The sequence below is a fragment of the Bombina bombina genome, chromosome 11 (assembly GCF_027579735.1).
Source record: "Bombina bombina isolate aBomBom1 chromosome 11, aBomBom1.pri, whole genome shotgun sequence".
Taxonomy (NCBI): domain Eukaryota; kingdom Metazoa; phylum Chordata; class Amphibia; order Anura; family Bombinatoridae; genus Bombina; species Bombina bombina.
Window position 1 is genome coordinate 98,547,108 of NC_069509.1, and position 21,222 is coordinate 98,568,329.

Below are 21,222 nucleotides of genomic sequence, written 5' to 3' on the forward strand. Positions count from 1 at the left end.
GGCGGACATGATTCGCTACAGCGGATAATGTCCACCAGACACTTGATAAATCGGCCCCCAAGTTTGTACTCTCCTGCAGGGTCCCTAATGTCAAGTGTCTATTAACATGGGAAAGCATTTACCATCACACAAATTTATAATTGTCATAATTAAAATGATGTATCAACAAAATACTGGTCATAAGCGTAAGCACTGTTAAAGTTGTGTATATAATGTACGTAAATAAGACATTTATGACTTCCATAGTAAGTACTAATTGAACAGTACCAGTGCACTAGTGTAACAGTCTTGCTTGTTTTTATAGTGTTTTTATCCTCCTAATTACTTTGTCATTGCAGAAAATGATATGCACAATTGCACATATCAACTCTCCATGGTGCTGAAAAGCTGACTTTATATCAGAACAAAATGTCTCCTCTGCTTATCAGACTCTTTCAGTTTAGTATCTCAAAATGTTGTTGCAGTCACAAAAAACTCAAGGATAGAATTGCATTTTATAGTTTATTTTGTAATTACATTGTTTATTAAAATGATGACTGTTCTTGCACTGAAATTGTAGATATATTTTTTAATTGAGCTTTGAAAATGTTTCCAAATTGAGAGAGATGGTTGGAACCGTTCCAAAGTGGCAGAGACTAAAGCTGCATTGTGAAGTCATTCTTACAATTCAGACATTTTGAAGTGTTTTATATTGATATTTGTTTATTATACAAAATGTATCTCATATATTTGTACAAACAAAGGAACAGAAAGAGAAACAATTGTATATAATGAAACCACAAGTGATAGGGCTTGGGTTACTTATATTTATATGTGATATGAGTTGTTAGTAATACATTTTAATTCAGAATGATAAATGCATGTATAATTAATAGTGTAGAAATGCACCCCACAAAAAAATATAAAACATTAACTAGTTGTATGCATTATACTGTTATAAGTGATTATGATTAAACTTCTAAACCTTATTCTCTGTTTCCTGTAGTGAGTTACCATCATGTCAAACACAAGTAACGGAGACACAAAAGCCCAGTGCTTACCACGCAATGGACTAGTGAAAATCCCTGGACCCACCAATGGCTTAGGTTCAGCCAGCATTACCAAAGGAACACCAGCTGTCAAGAACCGTCTGTGCCAGCCTCCCTCTGTCCCTTCAATCCTCAGTCAAGCTTTCCCGAAGCACTCAGAGCATGTCAACCCTGCAGTGTTGCCCATCCTACCCCCACCACCCACCCACAGCATCCCACTGGGACTCAGCCCTGGAGAGGAGAACTTACTAATTCCTTGTGGCCCCTCTGTAGATAGAGTACAAGGCCAGGGAATGGACTGGCATGTGGCTCTAGATGAAAAAATACTAAACCGTCTGTTCTCGTACTTCTCAGCTTGTGAGAAGTGTGTTTTGGCACAGGTTTGCAAGACTTGGAGGCGAGTTTTATACCAGCCTAGATTTTGGGTGGGCCTAACCCCTGTTTTGCATGCCAAGGAACTATACAATATCCTGACCACAGGGGAAAAGGAGTTTGTTAATCTACAAGGATTTGCTGTGCGTGGGTTTGATTCCTTCTGCTTGGTGGGAGTGTCTGACCTGGATATATGTGAATTCATTGACAACTACCCACTATCCAAGAAAGGAGTTAAGTCTGTGAGTCTTAAAAGGTCGACCATCACTGATGCTGGACTGGAGGTGAGGCATAAATACTATAAAATGTTTTTGTTTTAATGATTGGTTGCTAGGTTGGCAAACAGTTGCATAATATTACAAAAACACATACTCTGATTTGGTAGAGCATCCCATTTTTTTTGTATTTGTGTTCTTTGCTATCTCAGGGCTAGATGGGGACAGAGTATTACAATCTAAATTGTAGCTAATGAACAAAGGAGGAGTAGGTTACTGTGAGTGTTGATTGGAGGCTGAGCTCAGTTGAGTATGACATTGTGCAATAGCCTATAAACCTTTTGACTACCTGTCAGAAAACAGAAGTGTCTTCTGTTATTTAGTCATACTCTCTTGAAATGTCTTAACATAGGCATTAAACTATGATCTTAAGTTTTCCTGTGCTGTCTTTGTTTGTTTAAATAAACAGATAGGGTTTATGTTCTTTGAGTAAATCATAAGTGTCAGAGAACAATGGGTCAGGGTATTTTATTCCATTTCTTTATGAAGGTTGAATGTGTGACCATAAATGATGGAACTTTTCTAATTCTTAAACATTGTGGGGTATGGTTGGGTATGATTATGGGGTCAATTATATCTATCGGCTGATTGTTTTTTGTCTGTTTTTCATCATTTGATTTTAAGGCAATCATAATCATTGGGTGTTTCTCAGAGCTGAAAATGAATTTTCAGCTTATCGGGAAAAAAAAGCTTTATTTTTTTACATAGAGCAAACATTTTCTTGGTCATCATAATCCATTGGAGCCGATTTATCAATGTCTGTCCCACATGATACGCTGTAGCGTATCATGTCCGACAGACATCGCTGAATGCCGACAGCATACGCTGTCAGCATTTAACATTGCACAAGCAGTTCTGGTGAACTGCTTGTGCAATGCTGCCCCCTGCAGATTTGCGGCCAATCGGCCACTAGCAGGGGCCAGGGGTTGTCAATCAACCTGATCGTATAGGTTCGGGCGGATTGACGTTTTTCAGCCTCAGAGGCAGCAGACTAGTTAAGGAGCAGTGACCTTAAGACCGCTACTTCATAACTGCTGTTTCCAGTGAGCCTGAAAGCTCGCACAGAAACAGGGCCATCAGGGGCCATTCGGCCCTTGATAAATCGGCCCCATTGTCTCTATACTTTTAAACAGTTTAACAAGACCATTTTACAATTATCGAATTTGACATATTTGCAAGTGTCCCAAGATAATTTGGAATAATTCTATTATGTTGTGCCTGTGCAAGACACTTTTTGCCACAAAGAACCTTTTAGAGCTGTTTTTGTATACAGGGTCTAGTTTCATCAAAGCTCTGTGCATCACTGTTGTATGTCCCGTCTGCAGTGGGAAGGACAGACATTGTCATATGTGTTTAATACTTCACAGGATGTGTGGAAAATAGCAAAAAAAAAGGAAATCTAGAAATAGTGTGTTGCAATCGTGTTCTGTAAATGCTTCTAATTTAGTTACATTATCGTGATTGTCATTTTCAGAACTGTCATTTTCATAAATGAGATCTCAATAGCAATCACATTTTTGTGACTGGGATTTTGTCATTTCAGATTGTTTGGGAGATTTATTAAAATGGATTCAGGTTACAATAGGTTAATCTAACACATACAAATGACGATCTCCCTTACACGGTGTACAAAAGCTGTTAATTCAAAACAACTTACACTCTTAAGAGGTGTGAAACAGCCATTGTATATATCAGTTTTAATTTGATTCCCAGTTTTGATCCTGAAAACAAATACTTAAAGGGATGTGATCCTTTTTTTACATAACGATGTTCAGGTGATATTTTCTTGTCAGCTTTTTACAGTTATACTGCATCACTTTCAAGTGATTTAGGATATAGGTATTACATGATCATCCCTTTAACAACTGAAAACTTATTTTCAGGAAGTGATGTTTTAGAAGCTGAATCCATTTTAGATTGTGATCACAGAAAAAAACGCACTTCCCATATTGACTGCAATGGAAACTTTCGGCTAGATTACGAGTCTTGCGTTAGCCTTAAAAAGCAGCGTTGAGGGGTCCCAACGCTGCTTTTTAACGCCCGCTGGTATTACGAGTCTGGCAGGTACAGGTGTACTGCTCACTTTTTTTCAGCGATTTTCGCATACAGCAAATCCCCTTACGTCAATTGCGTATCCTATCTTTTTAATGGGATTTTCTTAAAGCCGGTATTATGATTGCTTGAAAAAGTGAGCGGTAGACCCTCTCCTGTCCAGACTCCTACTGCATTTAAAAGTCAATAGTTAAGAGTTTTATGGGCTAACACCGTAACATAAAACTCTTAACTGAAGTGCTACAAAGTACACTAAAACCCATAAACTACCTATTAACCCCTAAACCACCCCCCACACATCGCAAACACTTAACTAAAATGTTTAACCCCTAATCTGCCGACTGGACATTGCCGCCACTGTAATAAATATATTAACCCCTAAACCGCCGCACTCCCACCTCACAAACACTAGTTCAATTTTATTAACCCCTAATCTGCTATCCCTAACACCGCCGACACCTACCTACATTTATTAACCCCTAATCTGCCGTCCCCAACGTCGCCGCTACTATATTAAATTTATTAACCCCTAAACCTAAGTCTAACCCTAACTTAAATATAATTAAAATAAAACGAAATAAAATTACTACTATTAAATAAATTAATCCTACTTAAAACTAAATACTTTTACCTATAAAATAAACCCTAAGCTAGCTACAATATAACTAATAGCTACATTGTAGCTAGTTTAGGATTTATATTTATTTTACAGGCAACTTTGTATTTATTGTAACTAGGTAGTTATTAACTATTTAATAGCTACCTAGTTAAAATAAGTACACATTTACCTGTAAAATAAACCTAACCTAAATTACAATTACACCTAACACTATCATTAAATTAATTACATAAACTACCTACAATTAACTACAATTAAATTAAATAAACTACAGTACAAAACACCCCCCCACACTAAATTACAGAAAATAAAAAAATAATTACAATTTTTTTAAACTAATTACACCTAATCTAATCCCCCTAATAAAATAAAAAAGCCCCCCAAAATAATAAAATTCCCTGCCCTATACTAAATTACAAATAGCCCTTAAAAGGGCCTTTTGCTGGGCATTGCCCCAAAGTAATCAGCTGTTTTACCTGTAAAAAAAAATACAATACCCCCCAACATTAAAACCCACCACCCACACACCCAACCCTACTCTAAAACCCACTCAATCCCCCCTTAAAAAACCTAACACTACCCCCTTGAAGATCACCCTACCTTGGGATTGGGTGGGTTTTAGAGTAGAGTTGGGTGTGTGGGTGGTGGGTTTTAATGTTGGGGGGGTATTGTATTTTTTTTACAGGTAAAAGAGCTTATTGTTTGACGGGTGGAGAGGAGGGAAACCCAGTGCAAGACCTGCTTCACTCTGACCTCCCCTCCCTGGCCCCGTGGAGCCGGGGCCCGGGAGCTTCAGAGTCTTCATGGCATGAGTACAGAGGCATTTCTGCTTATCGGTCAACACCACCCACATGGGACACACAAAGCTCAACCCTGGATGGCCATCTGTTGTGGTGTACCCTGGAATCAACTCTACCGACTACCGTGGAGTAAGCGGCCGACCCTCCTAGGAGGGAGACGGGGTCTCCGGGGACTGTGCCTTATCAGAGCTGCCTTGAAATAGTCTATAAGGAGCACCACCAGCTTAGAAGCAGTCAATCCTTTGTCAAGAACTTTCTCTACCATTGCAACCATCTAGACTCCCTAGAGAACTGGATGCTTACCCTAATACTACAATGCCCTGGGCCTCCAACCGTGCAGCTCCCAGTGTACTTGCATTGGAACTATTGTCACTCTATGTTGCTCTGCAGGAGAGGAGTGGGTTAAGCAACTCCTGGCCTTAAGGGACACCATGGCTGAGACCTGAAACATTTTATGCAGGGCGTCAGGGACAACCAACGAAGGTTTATAATTCTTATGTAGAAGATAGCTATTTCCAGAGACTTATTCTTTTTTCGTTTTTCTTATTTTTTTGCTCCTATTTAATATAAAGGTTAGTCAATGTAATCTCTACTGTTATGTCCAGCAGTCAATAGACTCTGTAAAAACTAATAGCCATGATCACACCCTCCAGTTATATATATATATATATATATATATATATATATATATATATATATATATATAAAAAAAATTTTGTCCCTCCCTAAGGCCTAGATTTGGAGTTTGGGGGTAGCCGTGAAAACCAGCGTTAGAGGCTCCTAACGCTGGTTTTAGGCTACCTCCGGTATTTGGAGTCACTCAAAATAGGGTCTAACGCTCACTTTTCAGCCGCGACTTTTCCATACCGCAGATCCCCTTACGTCAATTGCGTATCCTATATTTTCAATGGGATTTTTCTAACTCCGGTATTTAGAGTCGTGTCTGAAGTGAGTGTTAGAAATCTAACGACAAAACTCCAGCCGCAGAAAAAAGTCAGTAGTTAAGAGCTTTCTGGGCTAACGCCGGTTCATAAAGCTCTTAACTACTGTACTCTAAAGTACACTAACACCCATAAACTACCTATGTACCCGTAAACCAATGTCCCCCCACATCGCTGCCACTCGATTACATTTTTTTAACCCCTAATCTGCCGACCACCACCTACGTTATCCTTATGTACCCCTAATCTGCTGCCCCTAACACCGCCGACCCCTATATTATATTTATTAACCCCTAATCTGCCCCCCACAACGTCGCCGCCAGCTACCTACACTTATTAACCCCTAATCTGCCGACCGCAAAGCGCCGCCACCTACGTTATCCTTATGTACCCCTAATCTGCTGCCCCTAACACCGCCGACCCCTATATTATATTTATTAACCCCTAATCTGCCCCCCTCAACGTCGCCTCCACCTGCCTACACTTATTAACCCCTAATCTGCCGACCGCAAAGCGCCGCCACCTACGTTATTCTTATGTACCCCTAATCTGCTGCCCTTAACACCGCCGACCCCTATATTATATTTATTAACCCCTAATCTGCCCCCCTCAACGTCGCCTCCACCTGCCTACACTTATTAACCCCTAATCTGCCGAGCGGACTGCACCACTACTATAATAAAGTTATTAACCCCTAATCCGCCTCACTAACCCTATAATAAATAGTATTAACCCCTAATCTGCCCTCCCTAACATCGCCGACACCTAACTTCAATTATTAACCCCTAATCTGCCGACCGGAGCTCACCGCTATTCTAATAAATGTATTAACCCCTAAAGCTAAATCTAACCCTAACACTAACACCCCCCTAAGTTAAATATAATTTTAATCTAACGAAATTAATTAACTCTTATTAAATAAATTATTCCTATTTAAAGCTAAATACTTACCTGTAAAATAAATCCTAATATAGCTACAATATAAATTATAATTACATTGTAGCTATTTTAGGATTAATATTTATTTTACAGGCAACTTTGTAATTATTTTAACCAGGTACAATAGCTATTAAATAGTTAAGAACTATTTAATAGCTACCTAGTTAAAATAATTACAAAATTACCTGTAAAATAAATCCTAACCTAAGTTACAATTAAACCTAACACTATACTATCATTAAATTAATTAAATAAAATACCTATAATTACCTACAATTAAACCTAACACTACACTATCAAAACATTAATTAAATACAATATCTACAAATAACTACAATGAAATAAACTAACTAAAGTACAAAAAATAAAAAAGAACTAAGTTACAAAAAATAAAAACATATTTACAAACATAAGAAAAATATTACAACAATTTTAAACTAATTACACCTACTCTAAGCCCCCTAATAAAATTGGCTGATCGGAACAGCCAATAGAATGCGAGCTCAATCTGATTGGCTGATTGGATCAGCCAATCGGATTGAACTTGATTCTGATTGGCTGATTCCATCAGCCAATCAGAATATTCCTACCTTAATTCCGATTGGCTGATAGAATCCTATCAGCCAATCGGAATTCGAGGGACGCCATCTTGGATGACGTCCCTTAAAGGAACCGTCATTCTTCAGTTGGACGTCGCCGGAAGAAGATGGGTGCGCGGTGGAGGTCTTCAGGATGGAGCCGGTCGTCATCGGATGAAGATAGAAGATGCCGCTTGGATCAAGATGGTTGCCGGTCCGGATCGCCTCTTCTTCCCGGATAGGATGAAGACTTTGGAGCCTCTTCTGGACCTCTTCAGCCACCGGATGATGGATCGCCAGCCCCCGCTTGGGTTGGATGAAGATTTTGGAGCCAGGACGGATCGGTGATACCTGGTGAGGTGAAGACAAGGTAGGATGATCTTCAGGGGCTTAGTGTTAGGTTTATTTAAGGGGGGTTTGGGTTAGATTAGGGGTATGTGGGTGGTGGGTTGTAATGTTGGGGGGGGGTATTGTATGTTTTTTTTACAGGCAAAAGAGCTGAACTTCTTGGGGCATGCCCCGCAAAGGGCCCTGTTCAGGGCTGGTAAGGTAAAAGAGCTTTGAACTTTAGTAATTTAGAATAGGGTAGGGCATTTTTTATTTTGGGGGTCTTTGTTATTTTATTAGGGGGCTTAGAGTAGGTGTAATTAGTTTAAAATTGTTGTAATATTTTTCTTATGTTTGTAAATATTTTTTTATTTTTTGTAACTTAGTTCTTTTTTATTTTTTGTACTTTAGTTAGTTTATTTCATTGTAGTTATTTGTAGGAATTGTATTTAATTTATTTATTGATAGTGTAGTGTTAGGTTTAATTGTAGGTAATTGTAGGTATTTTATTTAATTAATTTAATGATAGTATAGTGTTATGTTTAATTGTAACTTAGGTTAGGATTTATTTTACAGGTAATTTTGTAATTATTTTAACTAGGTAACTATTAAATAGTTCTTAACTATTTAATAGCTATTGTACATGGTTAAAATAATTACAAAGTTGCCTGTAAAATAAATATTAATCCTAAAATAGCTATAATATAATTATAATTTATATTGTAGCTATATTAGGATTTATTTTACAGGTAAGTATTTAGCTTTAAATAGGAATAATTTATTTAATAAGAGATAATTAATTTCGTTAGATGTAAATTATATTTAATTTAGGGGGGTGTTAGTGTTAGGGTTAGACTTAGCTTTAGGGGTTAATACATTTATTAGAATAGCGGTGAGCTCCAGTCGGCAGATTAGGGGTTAATAATTGAAGTTAGGTGTCGGCGATGTTAGGGAGGGCAGATTAGGGGTTAATACTATTTATTATAGGGTTAGTGAGGCGGATTAGGGGTTAATAACTTTATTATAGTAGCGCTCAGGTCCGCTCGGAAGATTAGGGGTTAATAAGTGTAGGCAGGTGGAGGCGACGTTGTGGGGGGCAGATTAGGGGTTAATAAATATAATATAGGGGTCGGTGATGTTAGGGCAGCAGATTAGGGGTACATAGGGATAATGTAAGTAGCGGCGGTTTACGGAGCGGCAGATTAGGGGTTAATAATAATATGCAGGGGTCAGCGATAGCGGGGGGTGGCAGATTAAGGGTTAATAAGTGTAAGGTTAGGGGTGTTTAGACTCGGGGTACATGTTAGAGTGTTAGGTGCAGACGTAGGAAGTGTTTCCGCATAGCAAACAATGGGGCTGCGTTAGGAGCTGAACGCAGCTTTTTTGCAGGTGTTAGGTTTTTTTTCAGCTCAAACAGCCCCATTGTTTTCTATGGGGGAATCGTGCACGAGCACGTTTTTGAGGCTGGCCGCTTGCGTAAGCAACTCTGGTATCGAGAGTTGAAGCTGCGTTAAATATGCTCTACGCTCCTTTTTTGGAGCCTAACGCAGCCTTTATGTGGACTCTCAATACCAGAGTTATTTTTATGGTGCGGCCAGAAAAAAGCCGGCGTTAGCTTTTCGGGTCGTTACCGACAAAACTCCAAATCTAGCCGTAAGTTTTCTATGACAGCAGATGTAACTTTCATTTTCTTGTATATATAACACATAGACCATGGGCATGTCTCAGACCACTAGTCTTGCTCATATACCCTATGGATCATGTAATAGGCGTAGTCCTCTATAGTTCTGTTTAGCTAGCCTATAGCCTATGTAAATAGTTGATAAACATGTCCATGAAGCTAATAGACATGCTAATTTTTATCTTTATTAAAATAGACATGTCCATAAAGTTTATAGAAAAGAAATCTATGTGACAATTCTTAGTTGATGTTGTTAATATACGTTAGATGCACCTATTACAATTCACTACAATGTGCTACATTATAAAACAAAATTTCGAGGTTTCTGTTATGTGACCCATAAGTGGTCTAATCTATTCCAGGTTACCTTCTTTTGATAATTCGGTACAAATAATTTGAGGTCCAAAAGTGGCCTCCTGAGCGGTGGAGAAGGTTCTACCATTATACTGGCATATCATATATACACTGTACTAGAAGTATTCTCATTATATTTTTCTGTACCCTGGAAGCAGCTAGATCCTTTGCATTGATTTTTAACATGATATATGTAAAACAACTTTTGTTAACAAAGCATTGTTATTGAGTTTTGCTGCAAGTTATTGTTTGTATGCCAATACTTAATCCTCAATAAAATAAAAATAAATAATAAAAAAATAAATAAACTGTTATTAATAATTTGATCTTGGGAAAACACATCCACCTGCTTTAACATTTTATCATAATATGTTATCTTTAAACACATATTACAATAATATACTGAACATATATCAAGAAAAATATATTTTCATCATCCGTATTTCAGTTCACAATGCGTCAGAAACAGCATCAGAACATTGTGCAGCGAAGGGGTAGCAATAACTAGCCACTTGTAATGGCTGGTTAATTATTGTGTGCCTGCAAACAGGTCTATGGAAGCACGCTCTCATGAGTGCAATGATTCCCAGCAATGCAAATGCAAGGTTGTGTTTGCATTGCTGAAAACTTGTAATACCAGCGCACATTAGCGTGCGCATGTTTTACACAATGGAGCGCTAATATCGCTTTCATGAAATTGATATTTAGCGCTCCACTTGTAATCTTGCCCTGAGTGTGTGTGAGATTTACACCCCCTTCATCCTACCTCTACATTAGCAGATCACGTTCATGATGGTTAACCTGTACTTATATTGCTGAAAAGAATATAGCACCACACACTTCGCTCGGAGAAGGCTTACCAAGCCTATATTAGTAACAAATACTCCAAAGCTCTAGTGAAACAAAGTGGACTTTATTGCAAGTGTGGGGGATCCCCCCAAAAAACAGCAACGTTTCGGGTTGACAATTAACCCTTATTTATGCTGGAGCTTTGGAGTAACCTGTACTTATAACACCATAGAGTGCCAAAGTCTCCAGGTTCAGGTGAGGTTGGCCACTGAATAGTAAGTATCAGAATAGGAATTATTAGAGGGATGTTTGGTTAATAATTTGGCACCCTTCCTAAAAAAAAACGTACAAATTACTGGTTTATTTGTAATTTCAAGTGAGTAAAGTTCAGCTTTCAGTTCTGCATTCTGCTAAAACTTTCAAAGCACTTCCAGTCATCTGTGAGTGATCATGTCCCCCCAACATCGCTAAATACTGACAGCTTACGCTGTCGGCATTTAACGTTACACAAGCATTTCTAGTAAAATGCTTGTGCAATGCTGCCCCCTGCACATTCGTGGCCAATCGGCTGCTAGCAGGGGGTGTTAATCATCTCAATCATATTTGATTGGGATTATTGCAATCTTCCGACCGCTGTCTCTTAACTGCTTACTGCTTACGACCACTGCTTGATAAATCTCCCCCAATGTGTCTTCAATAGAGTTGCAAAAGTGACCAATATTTAACTAGATAGTCCAGTATATTTTTAAGGGACATTAAACACTGAAGGCTAGATAGCAAGTGAAGCACAAATGCTTTTGCGCTAGTGCAATCGTCTTTTTTTCGAGCCATTTTCATTTCGCTGCTATTACAAGTAGAGTAGTAGTGAGTGCACAGCCTGTATAACATTGTAAATTTGGTGTCCCCTCAAAATAACTCAACACACAGCCATTAAATGTGTAAACCATTGGCAACAAGAGTGAGTACACTCCTAAGTGGAAATGTCCAAATCGGGCCAAATTAGCAATTTTCCCTCCCCGGTGTCATGTGACTTGTTAGTGTTACAAGGTCTCAAGTGTGAATGGGGAGCAAGTGTGTTAAATTTGGTGTTATCACTTTCACACTCTCTCATACTGCTCACTGGAATTTCAACATGGCACCTCGTGGCAAAGAACTCTCTGAGGATCTGAAAAAAAGAATTGTTGCTCTACATAAAGATGGCCTAGGCTTTAAGAAGTTTGCCAAGGCCTTGAAACTGAGCTGCAGCATAGTGGGCAAGACCATACAGCGGTTTCACAGAACAGGTTCCACCCAGAACATACCTCGCCATGGTCAACCAAAGAAGTTGAGTGCATATGCTCAGCGTCATATCCAGAAGTTGAAGGAGTGGGTGGTCAGCCTGTCAGTGCTCAGACCATACGCTGCACACTGCATCAAATTGGTCTGCATGGCTGTCATCCCAGAAGGAAGCCTCTTCTAAAGATGATGCACAAGAAAGCCCGCAAACATTTTGCTGAAGACAAGCAGACTAAAGACATGGATTACTGGAACCACTGGGGAGCTACCGTTCATTGAGGTAACCATGAATGCCAACATGTACTGTGACATACTGAAGCAGAGCATGATCCCCTCCCTTCAGAGACTGGGCTGCAGTGCAGTATTCCAAAATGATAACGACCCCAAACACACCTCCAAGATGACCACTGCCATGCTAAAGAAGCTGAGGGTAAAGGTGATGGACTGGCCAAGCATGTCTCCAGACCTAACCCCTATTGAGCATCTGTGGGGCATCCTCAAATGGAAGGTGCGGGAGCGCAGGGTATATAACATCCACCAGCTCCGTGATGTCGTCATGGAGGAGTGTAAGAGGACTCCAATGGCAACCTGTGAAGCTCTGGTGAACACCATGCCGAAGAGGGTTAAGGCAGTGCTGGAAAATAATTGTGGCCACACAAAATATTGACACATTGGGCCCAGTTTGGACATTTCCACTTAGGGGTGTACTTACTTTTGTTGCCAACAGTTTAGACATTAATGGCTGTGTGTTGAGTTATTTTGAGGGGACAGCAAATTTACAGTTATACAGGCTGTACACTCACTACTTTACATTGTAGCAAAGTGAAATTTCTTTAGTGTTGTCACATGAAAAGATATAATAAAATATTTACAAAAATGTGAGGGGTGTACTCACTTTTGTGAGATACTGTATGTATTTACTTACAATATTTCACATTTGCTAATGTGGTGTTTGTTTTTTCAACATTTTTTGTTTCTCCATTGACTTCTATGGGGAATGCGAAAATGCTATGGAGGTTGTACGATCTCAGGTTTTAGCTTTTTTTCCCACTTTTTTTCTCCATTGAACTCTAAAAGGGGAATACATGCACGCTCACACAAAAACTTAAGTTAGGTTTTTCTCACTATTTGGGTTAACGCTTGTGCAAAATACGTTTTTTGGAATTTGTAATACGAACGCAACCTGACAAGCCTAAAAATGTAAATCCTAGTGGAGTTTTCGCTTATGCAAAAACGCACAATAAAATAATGTTTTTGTGTCACTTGTAAAGGCAGCGCTATGGAAAGTGCAGTAGCACTACATTTTTAGCGTTATTTATGCACCAGGTTTAGCGCACAACTTGTAATCTTGGTGATCATTAACACATTATTTGATGTTTTACTTTGTAAATTTAATGTATTTTTGAAAATAAACACTCATTTCAAATCTGATTACTGCTACACACTCCAAAAAAGATGGGACAATCGACTGTTTACCACTGTGTAACATCACCTTTTCTTTTAATAACACTTAGGAATCATTTGAGCACTGAAGACACCAGTTGGTTAAGTTTATCAAACAGAATGTTCCCCAATTCATCCATTATTTATGTCTTCAGCTAAACAACTGTACAGGGCCTTTGTTGCCTTATTTTGCGCTTCATAATGCACCACACAATCTCAATCGGAGACAGGTCAGGACTGCAGAGAGGCCATACTAGCACCCACACTCTTCTTACTCAACCATGCGCTTGTAATCTAGGCAGAATGCGGTTTGGTGTTTTCCTGCTGGGATGTCCCTGGAAAAGATGATAGGGCATATTTATCAAGCTCCTTATGGAGCTTGAGGTCCCTTGTTTTTGGCGAGCCTTTGGGCTCGCCGGAAACAGAAGTTATCAAGAAATTATGAAACAGTGGTCTAAAGACCGCTGCACCATAACTTGTCTGCCTGCTCTGAGGCGGCGGACAGAAATCAACCCAATCGAATTCGATCGGGTTGATTGACACCCCCTACTAGCGGCTGATTGGCCGCGAATCTGCAGGGGTCGGCATTGCACCAGCAGTTCACAAGAATGCGTGTGCTGTCGGTATTTATCGATGGGCAGCGATGTGCAGCGGACATGATACGCTACTTCGTATCATGTCCGCTTGCACATTGTTAAATATGCCCTGATGTCTGGAGGGCAGCATGTGTTGCTCCAAAATGTAACATATTTTTCTGCATTAATGGAGCCCTCACAGACGTGCAAGTTACCCATGCCATGGGCACTGACACACCTCCATACCATGACAGATGCTGGCTTTTGGACTTGACGCTGATAACAGCTTGGCTGATCCTTTCCCTCTTTGGTCTGGAGAACACGCTGGTTGTTTCTTCCAAAAACTATTTCAAATGTTGACTTGTCAGACCACAAAACGCAATTCCACTGTGCTACTGTCCATCTCAGATGAGACCAAGCCCAGAAAAGTTGGCTGCGCTTCTGGACAGTGTTGATGTATTGCTTCGGCTTTGCATAGTAAAGCCTTAACTTGCATCTGTAGATGCAGCGATGAATAGTGTTGACTGACAAAGGTTTACCAAAGTATTCCTGAGCCCGTGTCAGTATATCCATTACAGACTCACTATGTTTTTTGAGACAGTGACATCTAATGGATCGGAGATCACATGCATTCAGAAGTGGTTTTCCGCCTTGCCTTATATGCACCGAGATTTGACCAGATTCTTTGAATCTTTTAATTATATTTTGCACAGTAGAAGGTGAAATGCCCAAAGTCCTACCGATTTGTCTTTGGGGAATGTTGTTCTCTAAGTGTTCGGTTTTTCGCTAACGCATTTGCTGGCAGATTGATGAGCCTCGACCCATCCTCGCTCTTGAAGGACTGGGCCTTTTTTGGAGGCTCCTCATATACTATGATTACACTATTGTCTCATCTGTTTCACATCAGCTTATTATTTCAACTTGTCACATTGCTATTAGTCCTAAATTGCCCCTGTCCCAACTTTTTTGGAATGTGTTGCACTCATCAGATTTGAAGTGAGTGTATATTTTCAAAAATAAATTAAATGCATAAAGTTAAACACCAAATAATATGTTAATATTGTGTTTTCACTATAGTACAGGGTGAATTGAATTTTCAAATTACTCTTTTTGTTTGTTTTTTTGCATTTTACATACTGTCCCAACTTTATCGGAATTGTGGTTGCATGTATGTATATATATATATATATAAGCACTAAAACGTAATGGAGGTGAGGAGTGGGGGGGAGAGCTGTTTGGGAGGGATCAGGGAGGAGGGAGATGTCAGGTGGGAGGTTAATCCTTACACTAGAATACTATAACCTTTGCCATCTTACTAATTAACCCCTTCAATGCCAAGAAATTCAAAAGTGTGGTGCACATCTGCAATTAGCGGCCTTCTAATTACCAAAAACCAATGGCAAAGCCATATATGTCTGCTATTTCTGAACAAAGGGAATCCAGAGAAGCTTTTACATCCATTTGTGTTACAACTGCACACAGCGGTATGTAAATAAATTCAGTGAGAAACACAAAGTTTATGAAAAAGTTAATAGTTTTTTTTTATTTGGCGGCGAAACAGTGGCATGATTTATACCAAAAGGGGCCTAAGCTCAATACCTTAGACCTAGATTTGGAGTTTGGCGTTAGCCGTGAATACCAGCGTTAGAGGCTCCTAGCGCTGGTTTTAGGCTACCGCCGGTATTTGGAGTCACTCAAAATAGGGTCTAACGCTCACTTTTCATCCGCGACTTTTCCATACCGCAGATCCCCTTACGTAAATTGCGTATCATATCTTTTCAATGGGATCTTTCTAACTCCGGTATTTAGAGTCGTTTCTGAAGTGAGCGTTAGACATCTAACGACAAAACTCCAGCCGCAGGAAAAAAGTCAGTAGTTAAGAGCTTTCTGGGCTAACGCCGGTTTATAAAGCTCTTAACTACTGTGCTCTAAAGTACACTAACACCCATAAACTACCTATGCACCCCTAAACCGAGGTCCCCCCACATCGCCGACACTTGAATAATTTTTTTAACCCCTAATCTGCCGACCGCCACCTACGTTATCCTTATGTACCCCTAATCTGCTGCCCCTAACACCGCCGACCCCTGTATTATATTTATTAACCCCTAACCTGCCCCCCACAACGTCGCCTCCACCTACCTACACTTATTAACCCCTAATCTGCCGACCGCAAAGCGCCGCCACCTACGTTATCCTTATGTACCCCTAATCTGCTGCCCCTAACACCGCCGATGCCTATATTATATTTATTAACCCCTAATCTGCCCCCCACAACGTCGCAACCAGCTACCTACAATAATTAACCCCTAATCTGCCGACCGCAAAGCGCCGCCACCTACGTTATCCTTATGTACCCCTAATCTGCTGCCCCTAACACCGCCGACCCCTATATTATATTTATTAACCCCTAATCTGCCCCCCACAACGTCGCCTCCACCTGCCTACACTTATTAACCCCTAATCTGCCGACCGGAGCTCACCGCTATTCTAATAAATGTATTAACCCCTAAAGCTAAGTCTAACCCTAACACTAACACCCCCCTAAATTAAATATAATTTACATCTAACGAAATTAATTAACTCTTATTAAATAAATTATTCCTATTTAAAGATAAATACTTACCTGTAAAATAAATCCTAATATAGCTACAATATAAATTATAATTATATTATAGCTATTTTAGGATTTATATTTATTTTACAGGTAACTTTGTATTTATTTTAACCAGGTACAATAGCTATTAAATAGTTAAGAACTATTTAATAGCTAAAATAGTTAAAATAATTACAAATTTACCTGTAAAATAAATCCTAACCTAAGTTACAATTAAACCTAACACTACACTATCAATAAATTAATTAAATAAACTACCTACAATTACATACAATTAACCTAACACTACACTATCAATAAATTAATTAAATACAATTCCTACAAATAAATACAATTAAATAAACTAGCTAAAATACAAAAAATAAAAAAGAACTAAGTTACAAAAAATAAAAAAATATTTACAAACATAAGAAAAATATTACAACAATTTTAAACTAATTACACCTACTCTAAGCCCCCTAATAAAACAACAAAGCCCCCCAAAATAAAAAATGCCCTACCCTATTCTAAATTACTAAAGTTAAAAGCTCTTTTACCTTACCAGCCCTGAACAGGGCCCTTTGCGGGGCATGCCCCAAGAAGTTCAGCTTTTTTACCTGTAAAAAAAACATACAATACCCCCCCCCAACATTACAACCCATCACCCACATACCCCTAATCTAACCCAAACCCCCCTTAAATAAACCTAACACTAAGCCCCTGAAGATCATCCTACCTTGTCTTCACCTCACCGGGTATCACCGATCCGTCCTGGCTCCGATATCTTCATCCAACCCAAGCGGGGGCTAGACATCCACTGAAGAAGTCCAGAACAGGGTCCAAAGTCTTCATCCTATCCGGGAAGAAGAGTAGATCCGGACCGGCAACCATCTTGATCCAAGCGGCATCTTCTATCTTCATCCGATGACGACCGGCTCCATCCTGAAGACCTCCACCGCGGACCCATCTTCTTCCGTCCAACTGAAGAATGACGGTTCCTTTAAGGGACGTCATCCAAGATGGCGTCCCTCGAATTCCGATTGGCTGATAGGATTCTATCAGCCAATCGGAATTAAGGTAGGAATATTCTGATTGGCTGATGGAATCAGCCAATCAGAATCAAGTTCAATCCGATTGGCTGATCCAATCAGCCAATCAGATTGAGCTCGCATTCTATTGGCTGATCGGAACAGCCAATAGAATGCGAGCTCAATCTGATTGGCTGATTGGATCAGCCAATCGGATTGAACTTGATTCTGATTGGCTGATTCCATCAGCCAATCAGAATATTCCTACCTTAATTCCGATTGGCTGATTGAATCCTATCAGCCAATCGGAATTCGAGGGACGCCATCTTGGATGACGTCCCTTAAAGGAACCGTCATTCTTCAGTTGGACGTCGCCGGATAAAGATGGGTCCGCGGTGGAGGTCTTCAGGATGGAGCCGGTCGTCATCGGATGAAGATAGAAGATGCCGCTTGGATCAAGATGGTTGCCGGTCCGGATCGCCTCTTCTTCCCGGATAGGATGAAGACTTTGGAGCCTCTTCTGGACCTCTTCAGCCACCGGATGATGGATCGCCAACCCCCGCTTGGGTTGGATGAAGATTTTAGAGCCAGGACGGATCGGTGATACCTGGTGAGGTGAAGACAAGGTAGGATGATCTTCAGGGGCTTAGTGTTAGGTTTATTTAAGGGGGGTTTGGGTTAGATTAGGGGTATGTGGGTGGTGGGTTGTAATGTTGGGGGGGGGTATTGTATGTTTTTTTTTACAGGCAAAAGAGCTGAACTTCTTGGGGCATGCTCCGCAAAGGGCCCTGTTCAGGGCTGGTAAGGTAAAAGAGCTTTGAACTTTAGTAATTTAGAATAGGGTAGGGCATTTTTTATTTTGGGGGGCTTTGTTGTTTTATTAGGGGGCTTAGAGTAGGTGTAATTAGTTTAAAATTGTTGTAATATTTTTCTTATGTTTGTAAATATTTTTTTATTTTTTGTAACTTAGTTCTTTTTTATTTTTTGTACTTTAGCTAGTTTATTTAATTGTATTTATTTGTAGGAATTGTATTTAATTAATTTATTGATAGTGTAGTGTTAGGTTAATTGTAGGTAATTGTAGGTAGTTTATTTAATTAATTTATTGATAGTGTAGTGTTAGGTTTAATTGTAACTTAGGTTAGGATTTATTTTACAGGTAAATTTGTAATTATTTTAACTATTTTAGCTATTAAATAGTTCTTAACTATTTAATAGCTATTGTACCTGGTTAAAATAAATACAAAGTTACCTGTAAAATAAATATAAATCCTAAAATAGCTATAATATAATTATAATTTATATTGTAGCTATATTAGTATTTATTTTACAGGTAAGTATTTATCTTTAAATAGGAATAATTTATTTAATAAGAGTTAATTAATTTCGTTAGATTAAAATTATATTTAATTTAGGGGGGTGTTAGTGTTAGGGTTTGACTTAGCTTTAGATGTTAATACATTTATTAGAATAGCGGTGAGCTCCGGTCTGCAGATTAGGGGTTAATAATTGAAGTTAGGTGTCTGCGATGTTAGGGAGGGCAGATTAGGGGTTAATACTATTTATTATAGGGTTAGTGAGGCGGATTAGGGGTTAATAACTTTATTACAGTAGCGCTCAGGTCCGGTCGGCAGATTAGGGGTTAATAAGTGTAGGCAGGTGGAGGCAACGTTGTGGGGGGCAGATTAGGGGTTAATAAATATAATATAGGGGTCGGCGATGTTAGGGCAGCAGATTAGGGGTACATAGGGATAATGTAAGTAGCGGCGGTTTACGGAGCGGCAGATTAGGGGTTAATAATAATATACAGGGGTCAGCGATAGCGGGGGCGGCAGATTAGGGGTTAATAAGTGTAAGGTTAGGGGTGTTTAGACTTGGGGTACATGTTAGAGTGTTAGGTGCAGACGTAGGAAGGGTTACCGCATAGCAAACAATGGGGCTGCGTTAGGAGCTGAACGCGGCTTTTTTGCAGGTGTTAGGTTTTTTTTCAGCTCAAACAGCCCCATTGTTTCCTATGGGAGAATCGTGCACGAGCACGTTTTTGAGGCTGGCTGCTTGCGTAAGCAACTCTGGTATCGAGAGTTGAAGCTGCGTTAAAAATGCTCTACGCTCCTTTTTTGGAGCCTAACGCAGCCTTTTTGTGGACTCTCAATACCAGAGTTATTTTTATGGTGCGGCCAGAAAAAAGCCGGCGTTAGTTTTTCGGGTCGTTACCGACAAAACTCCAAATCTAGCCGTTAGGTTGTCTACTAAAAATATATAGTTTTGATAGATAAATAAAGAAACAAGGCTCTATTTCTGTTTAAATTGAGTGATAGAAAAAATACAAAAAAATATTTTCTCTGGAATTCCCAGTAATGAAGGGGTTAAAAGAAGCCCTCTGGAGCAGCATCATTATCTCAGCTAACTACTGTTTTTTGTTTGTTTGTTTTTCATCTACAGATGCCTGTTTAGAAGTAGCTTTATGTAATAATTCTCTGGGCCTGTGATAATCAAAGGATAATGTTTTCATATAGAATGCTACATTCCAACACTTGTAATTCTCTACATAAAATTGTGGTTGTGACCAGGATTATGGCTTATGCTATGTTACCATCTAGTGGCTGATATAAAAATTGCATTTCTAAATTCAACCTTACAATTAATTTGCTTTGGCTTCAGCATTTCCCCATTCCGAAAGAGACGGACCACAACCTTCCAACTATCTATTACTTGTCTAAGACTTATTTTTATAGAAAAAAAGGATCAACCTTATAGGCTAGATTACAAAGTGCTTGAATGTTAACTTTGCTTTCGCATTTACTTTCAACTTGTAATATAAGTTAATGCGATAATGATATTGCAATATTACGCTCGTGTTAGCGTTACCGATCGCACTTGTGTTAATGTTACTGCTCCACTTGTAATCTAGGCCTAAATTAGTATAACTAATAAATAATTAGGCATTATTTAATAAAGGTATAAATGTACACCCATCACACTATTAGTTGACTAACTAAGCTAGGGTTTTGCAAGGTTATTAATAAATTGTAACAATGTTAATCTGTTGTGATATTGGTTAAAGGGAATGTAAACTTTCATAAATTAGTGCCCGGCTTTAAAAACAGGGGCACTTTCATTCATGAAAGTTTGCATTGTAGCATATTTTTATAATTACTTTCCTTTCTCTTCAGGAAAGCCGGATCGGCGATCCCCCGCCCGCTTCTTATGCTGTACTTACACAGCAATGACGAAACCGGCTTCCTCCAATCACGGTGTGGCCTCACGAGATGGACGCTCTGGGGGGAAAGCCATGATTGGAGGAAGCCAGTTTTAATAGTATTTTTAAAACCCGGGCACTAATTCATGAAAGTTTACATTAACTTTAAATGGCTGTTATTTCAAATATCATTTACAACAGTCAACATATCTGAACAGGAAAAGTTGCTGTCACTCTCCAAAAGATGGTGCTCACACTAATCACTCTGGAAGAAACTTAAATAATTCCAAAAGTTGCTATCACTCTACACTAGATTGAACAACTATTGCTCAGAAAACAACATTCATTTGG

The 21,222-nt window shown here is 39.2% G+C and overlaps 1 protein-coding gene across 1 annotated transcript in view; it reads left to right on the forward strand.

Moving 5' to 3' along the window:
* Positions 1–21,222, forward strand: part of FBXL16 (F-box and leucine rich repeat protein 16) — a 194,386-nt gene that overhangs the window by 121,891 nt on the left and 51,273 nt on the right. The window contains exon 2 of the mRNA XM_053695039.1: positions 986–1,684. Coding sequence (XP_053551014.1) covers positions 998–1,684 — 687 coding nt within the window. The 5' untranslated portion in view covers positions 986–997. The remainder of the gene's footprint in view (positions 1–985; positions 1,685–21,222) is intronic.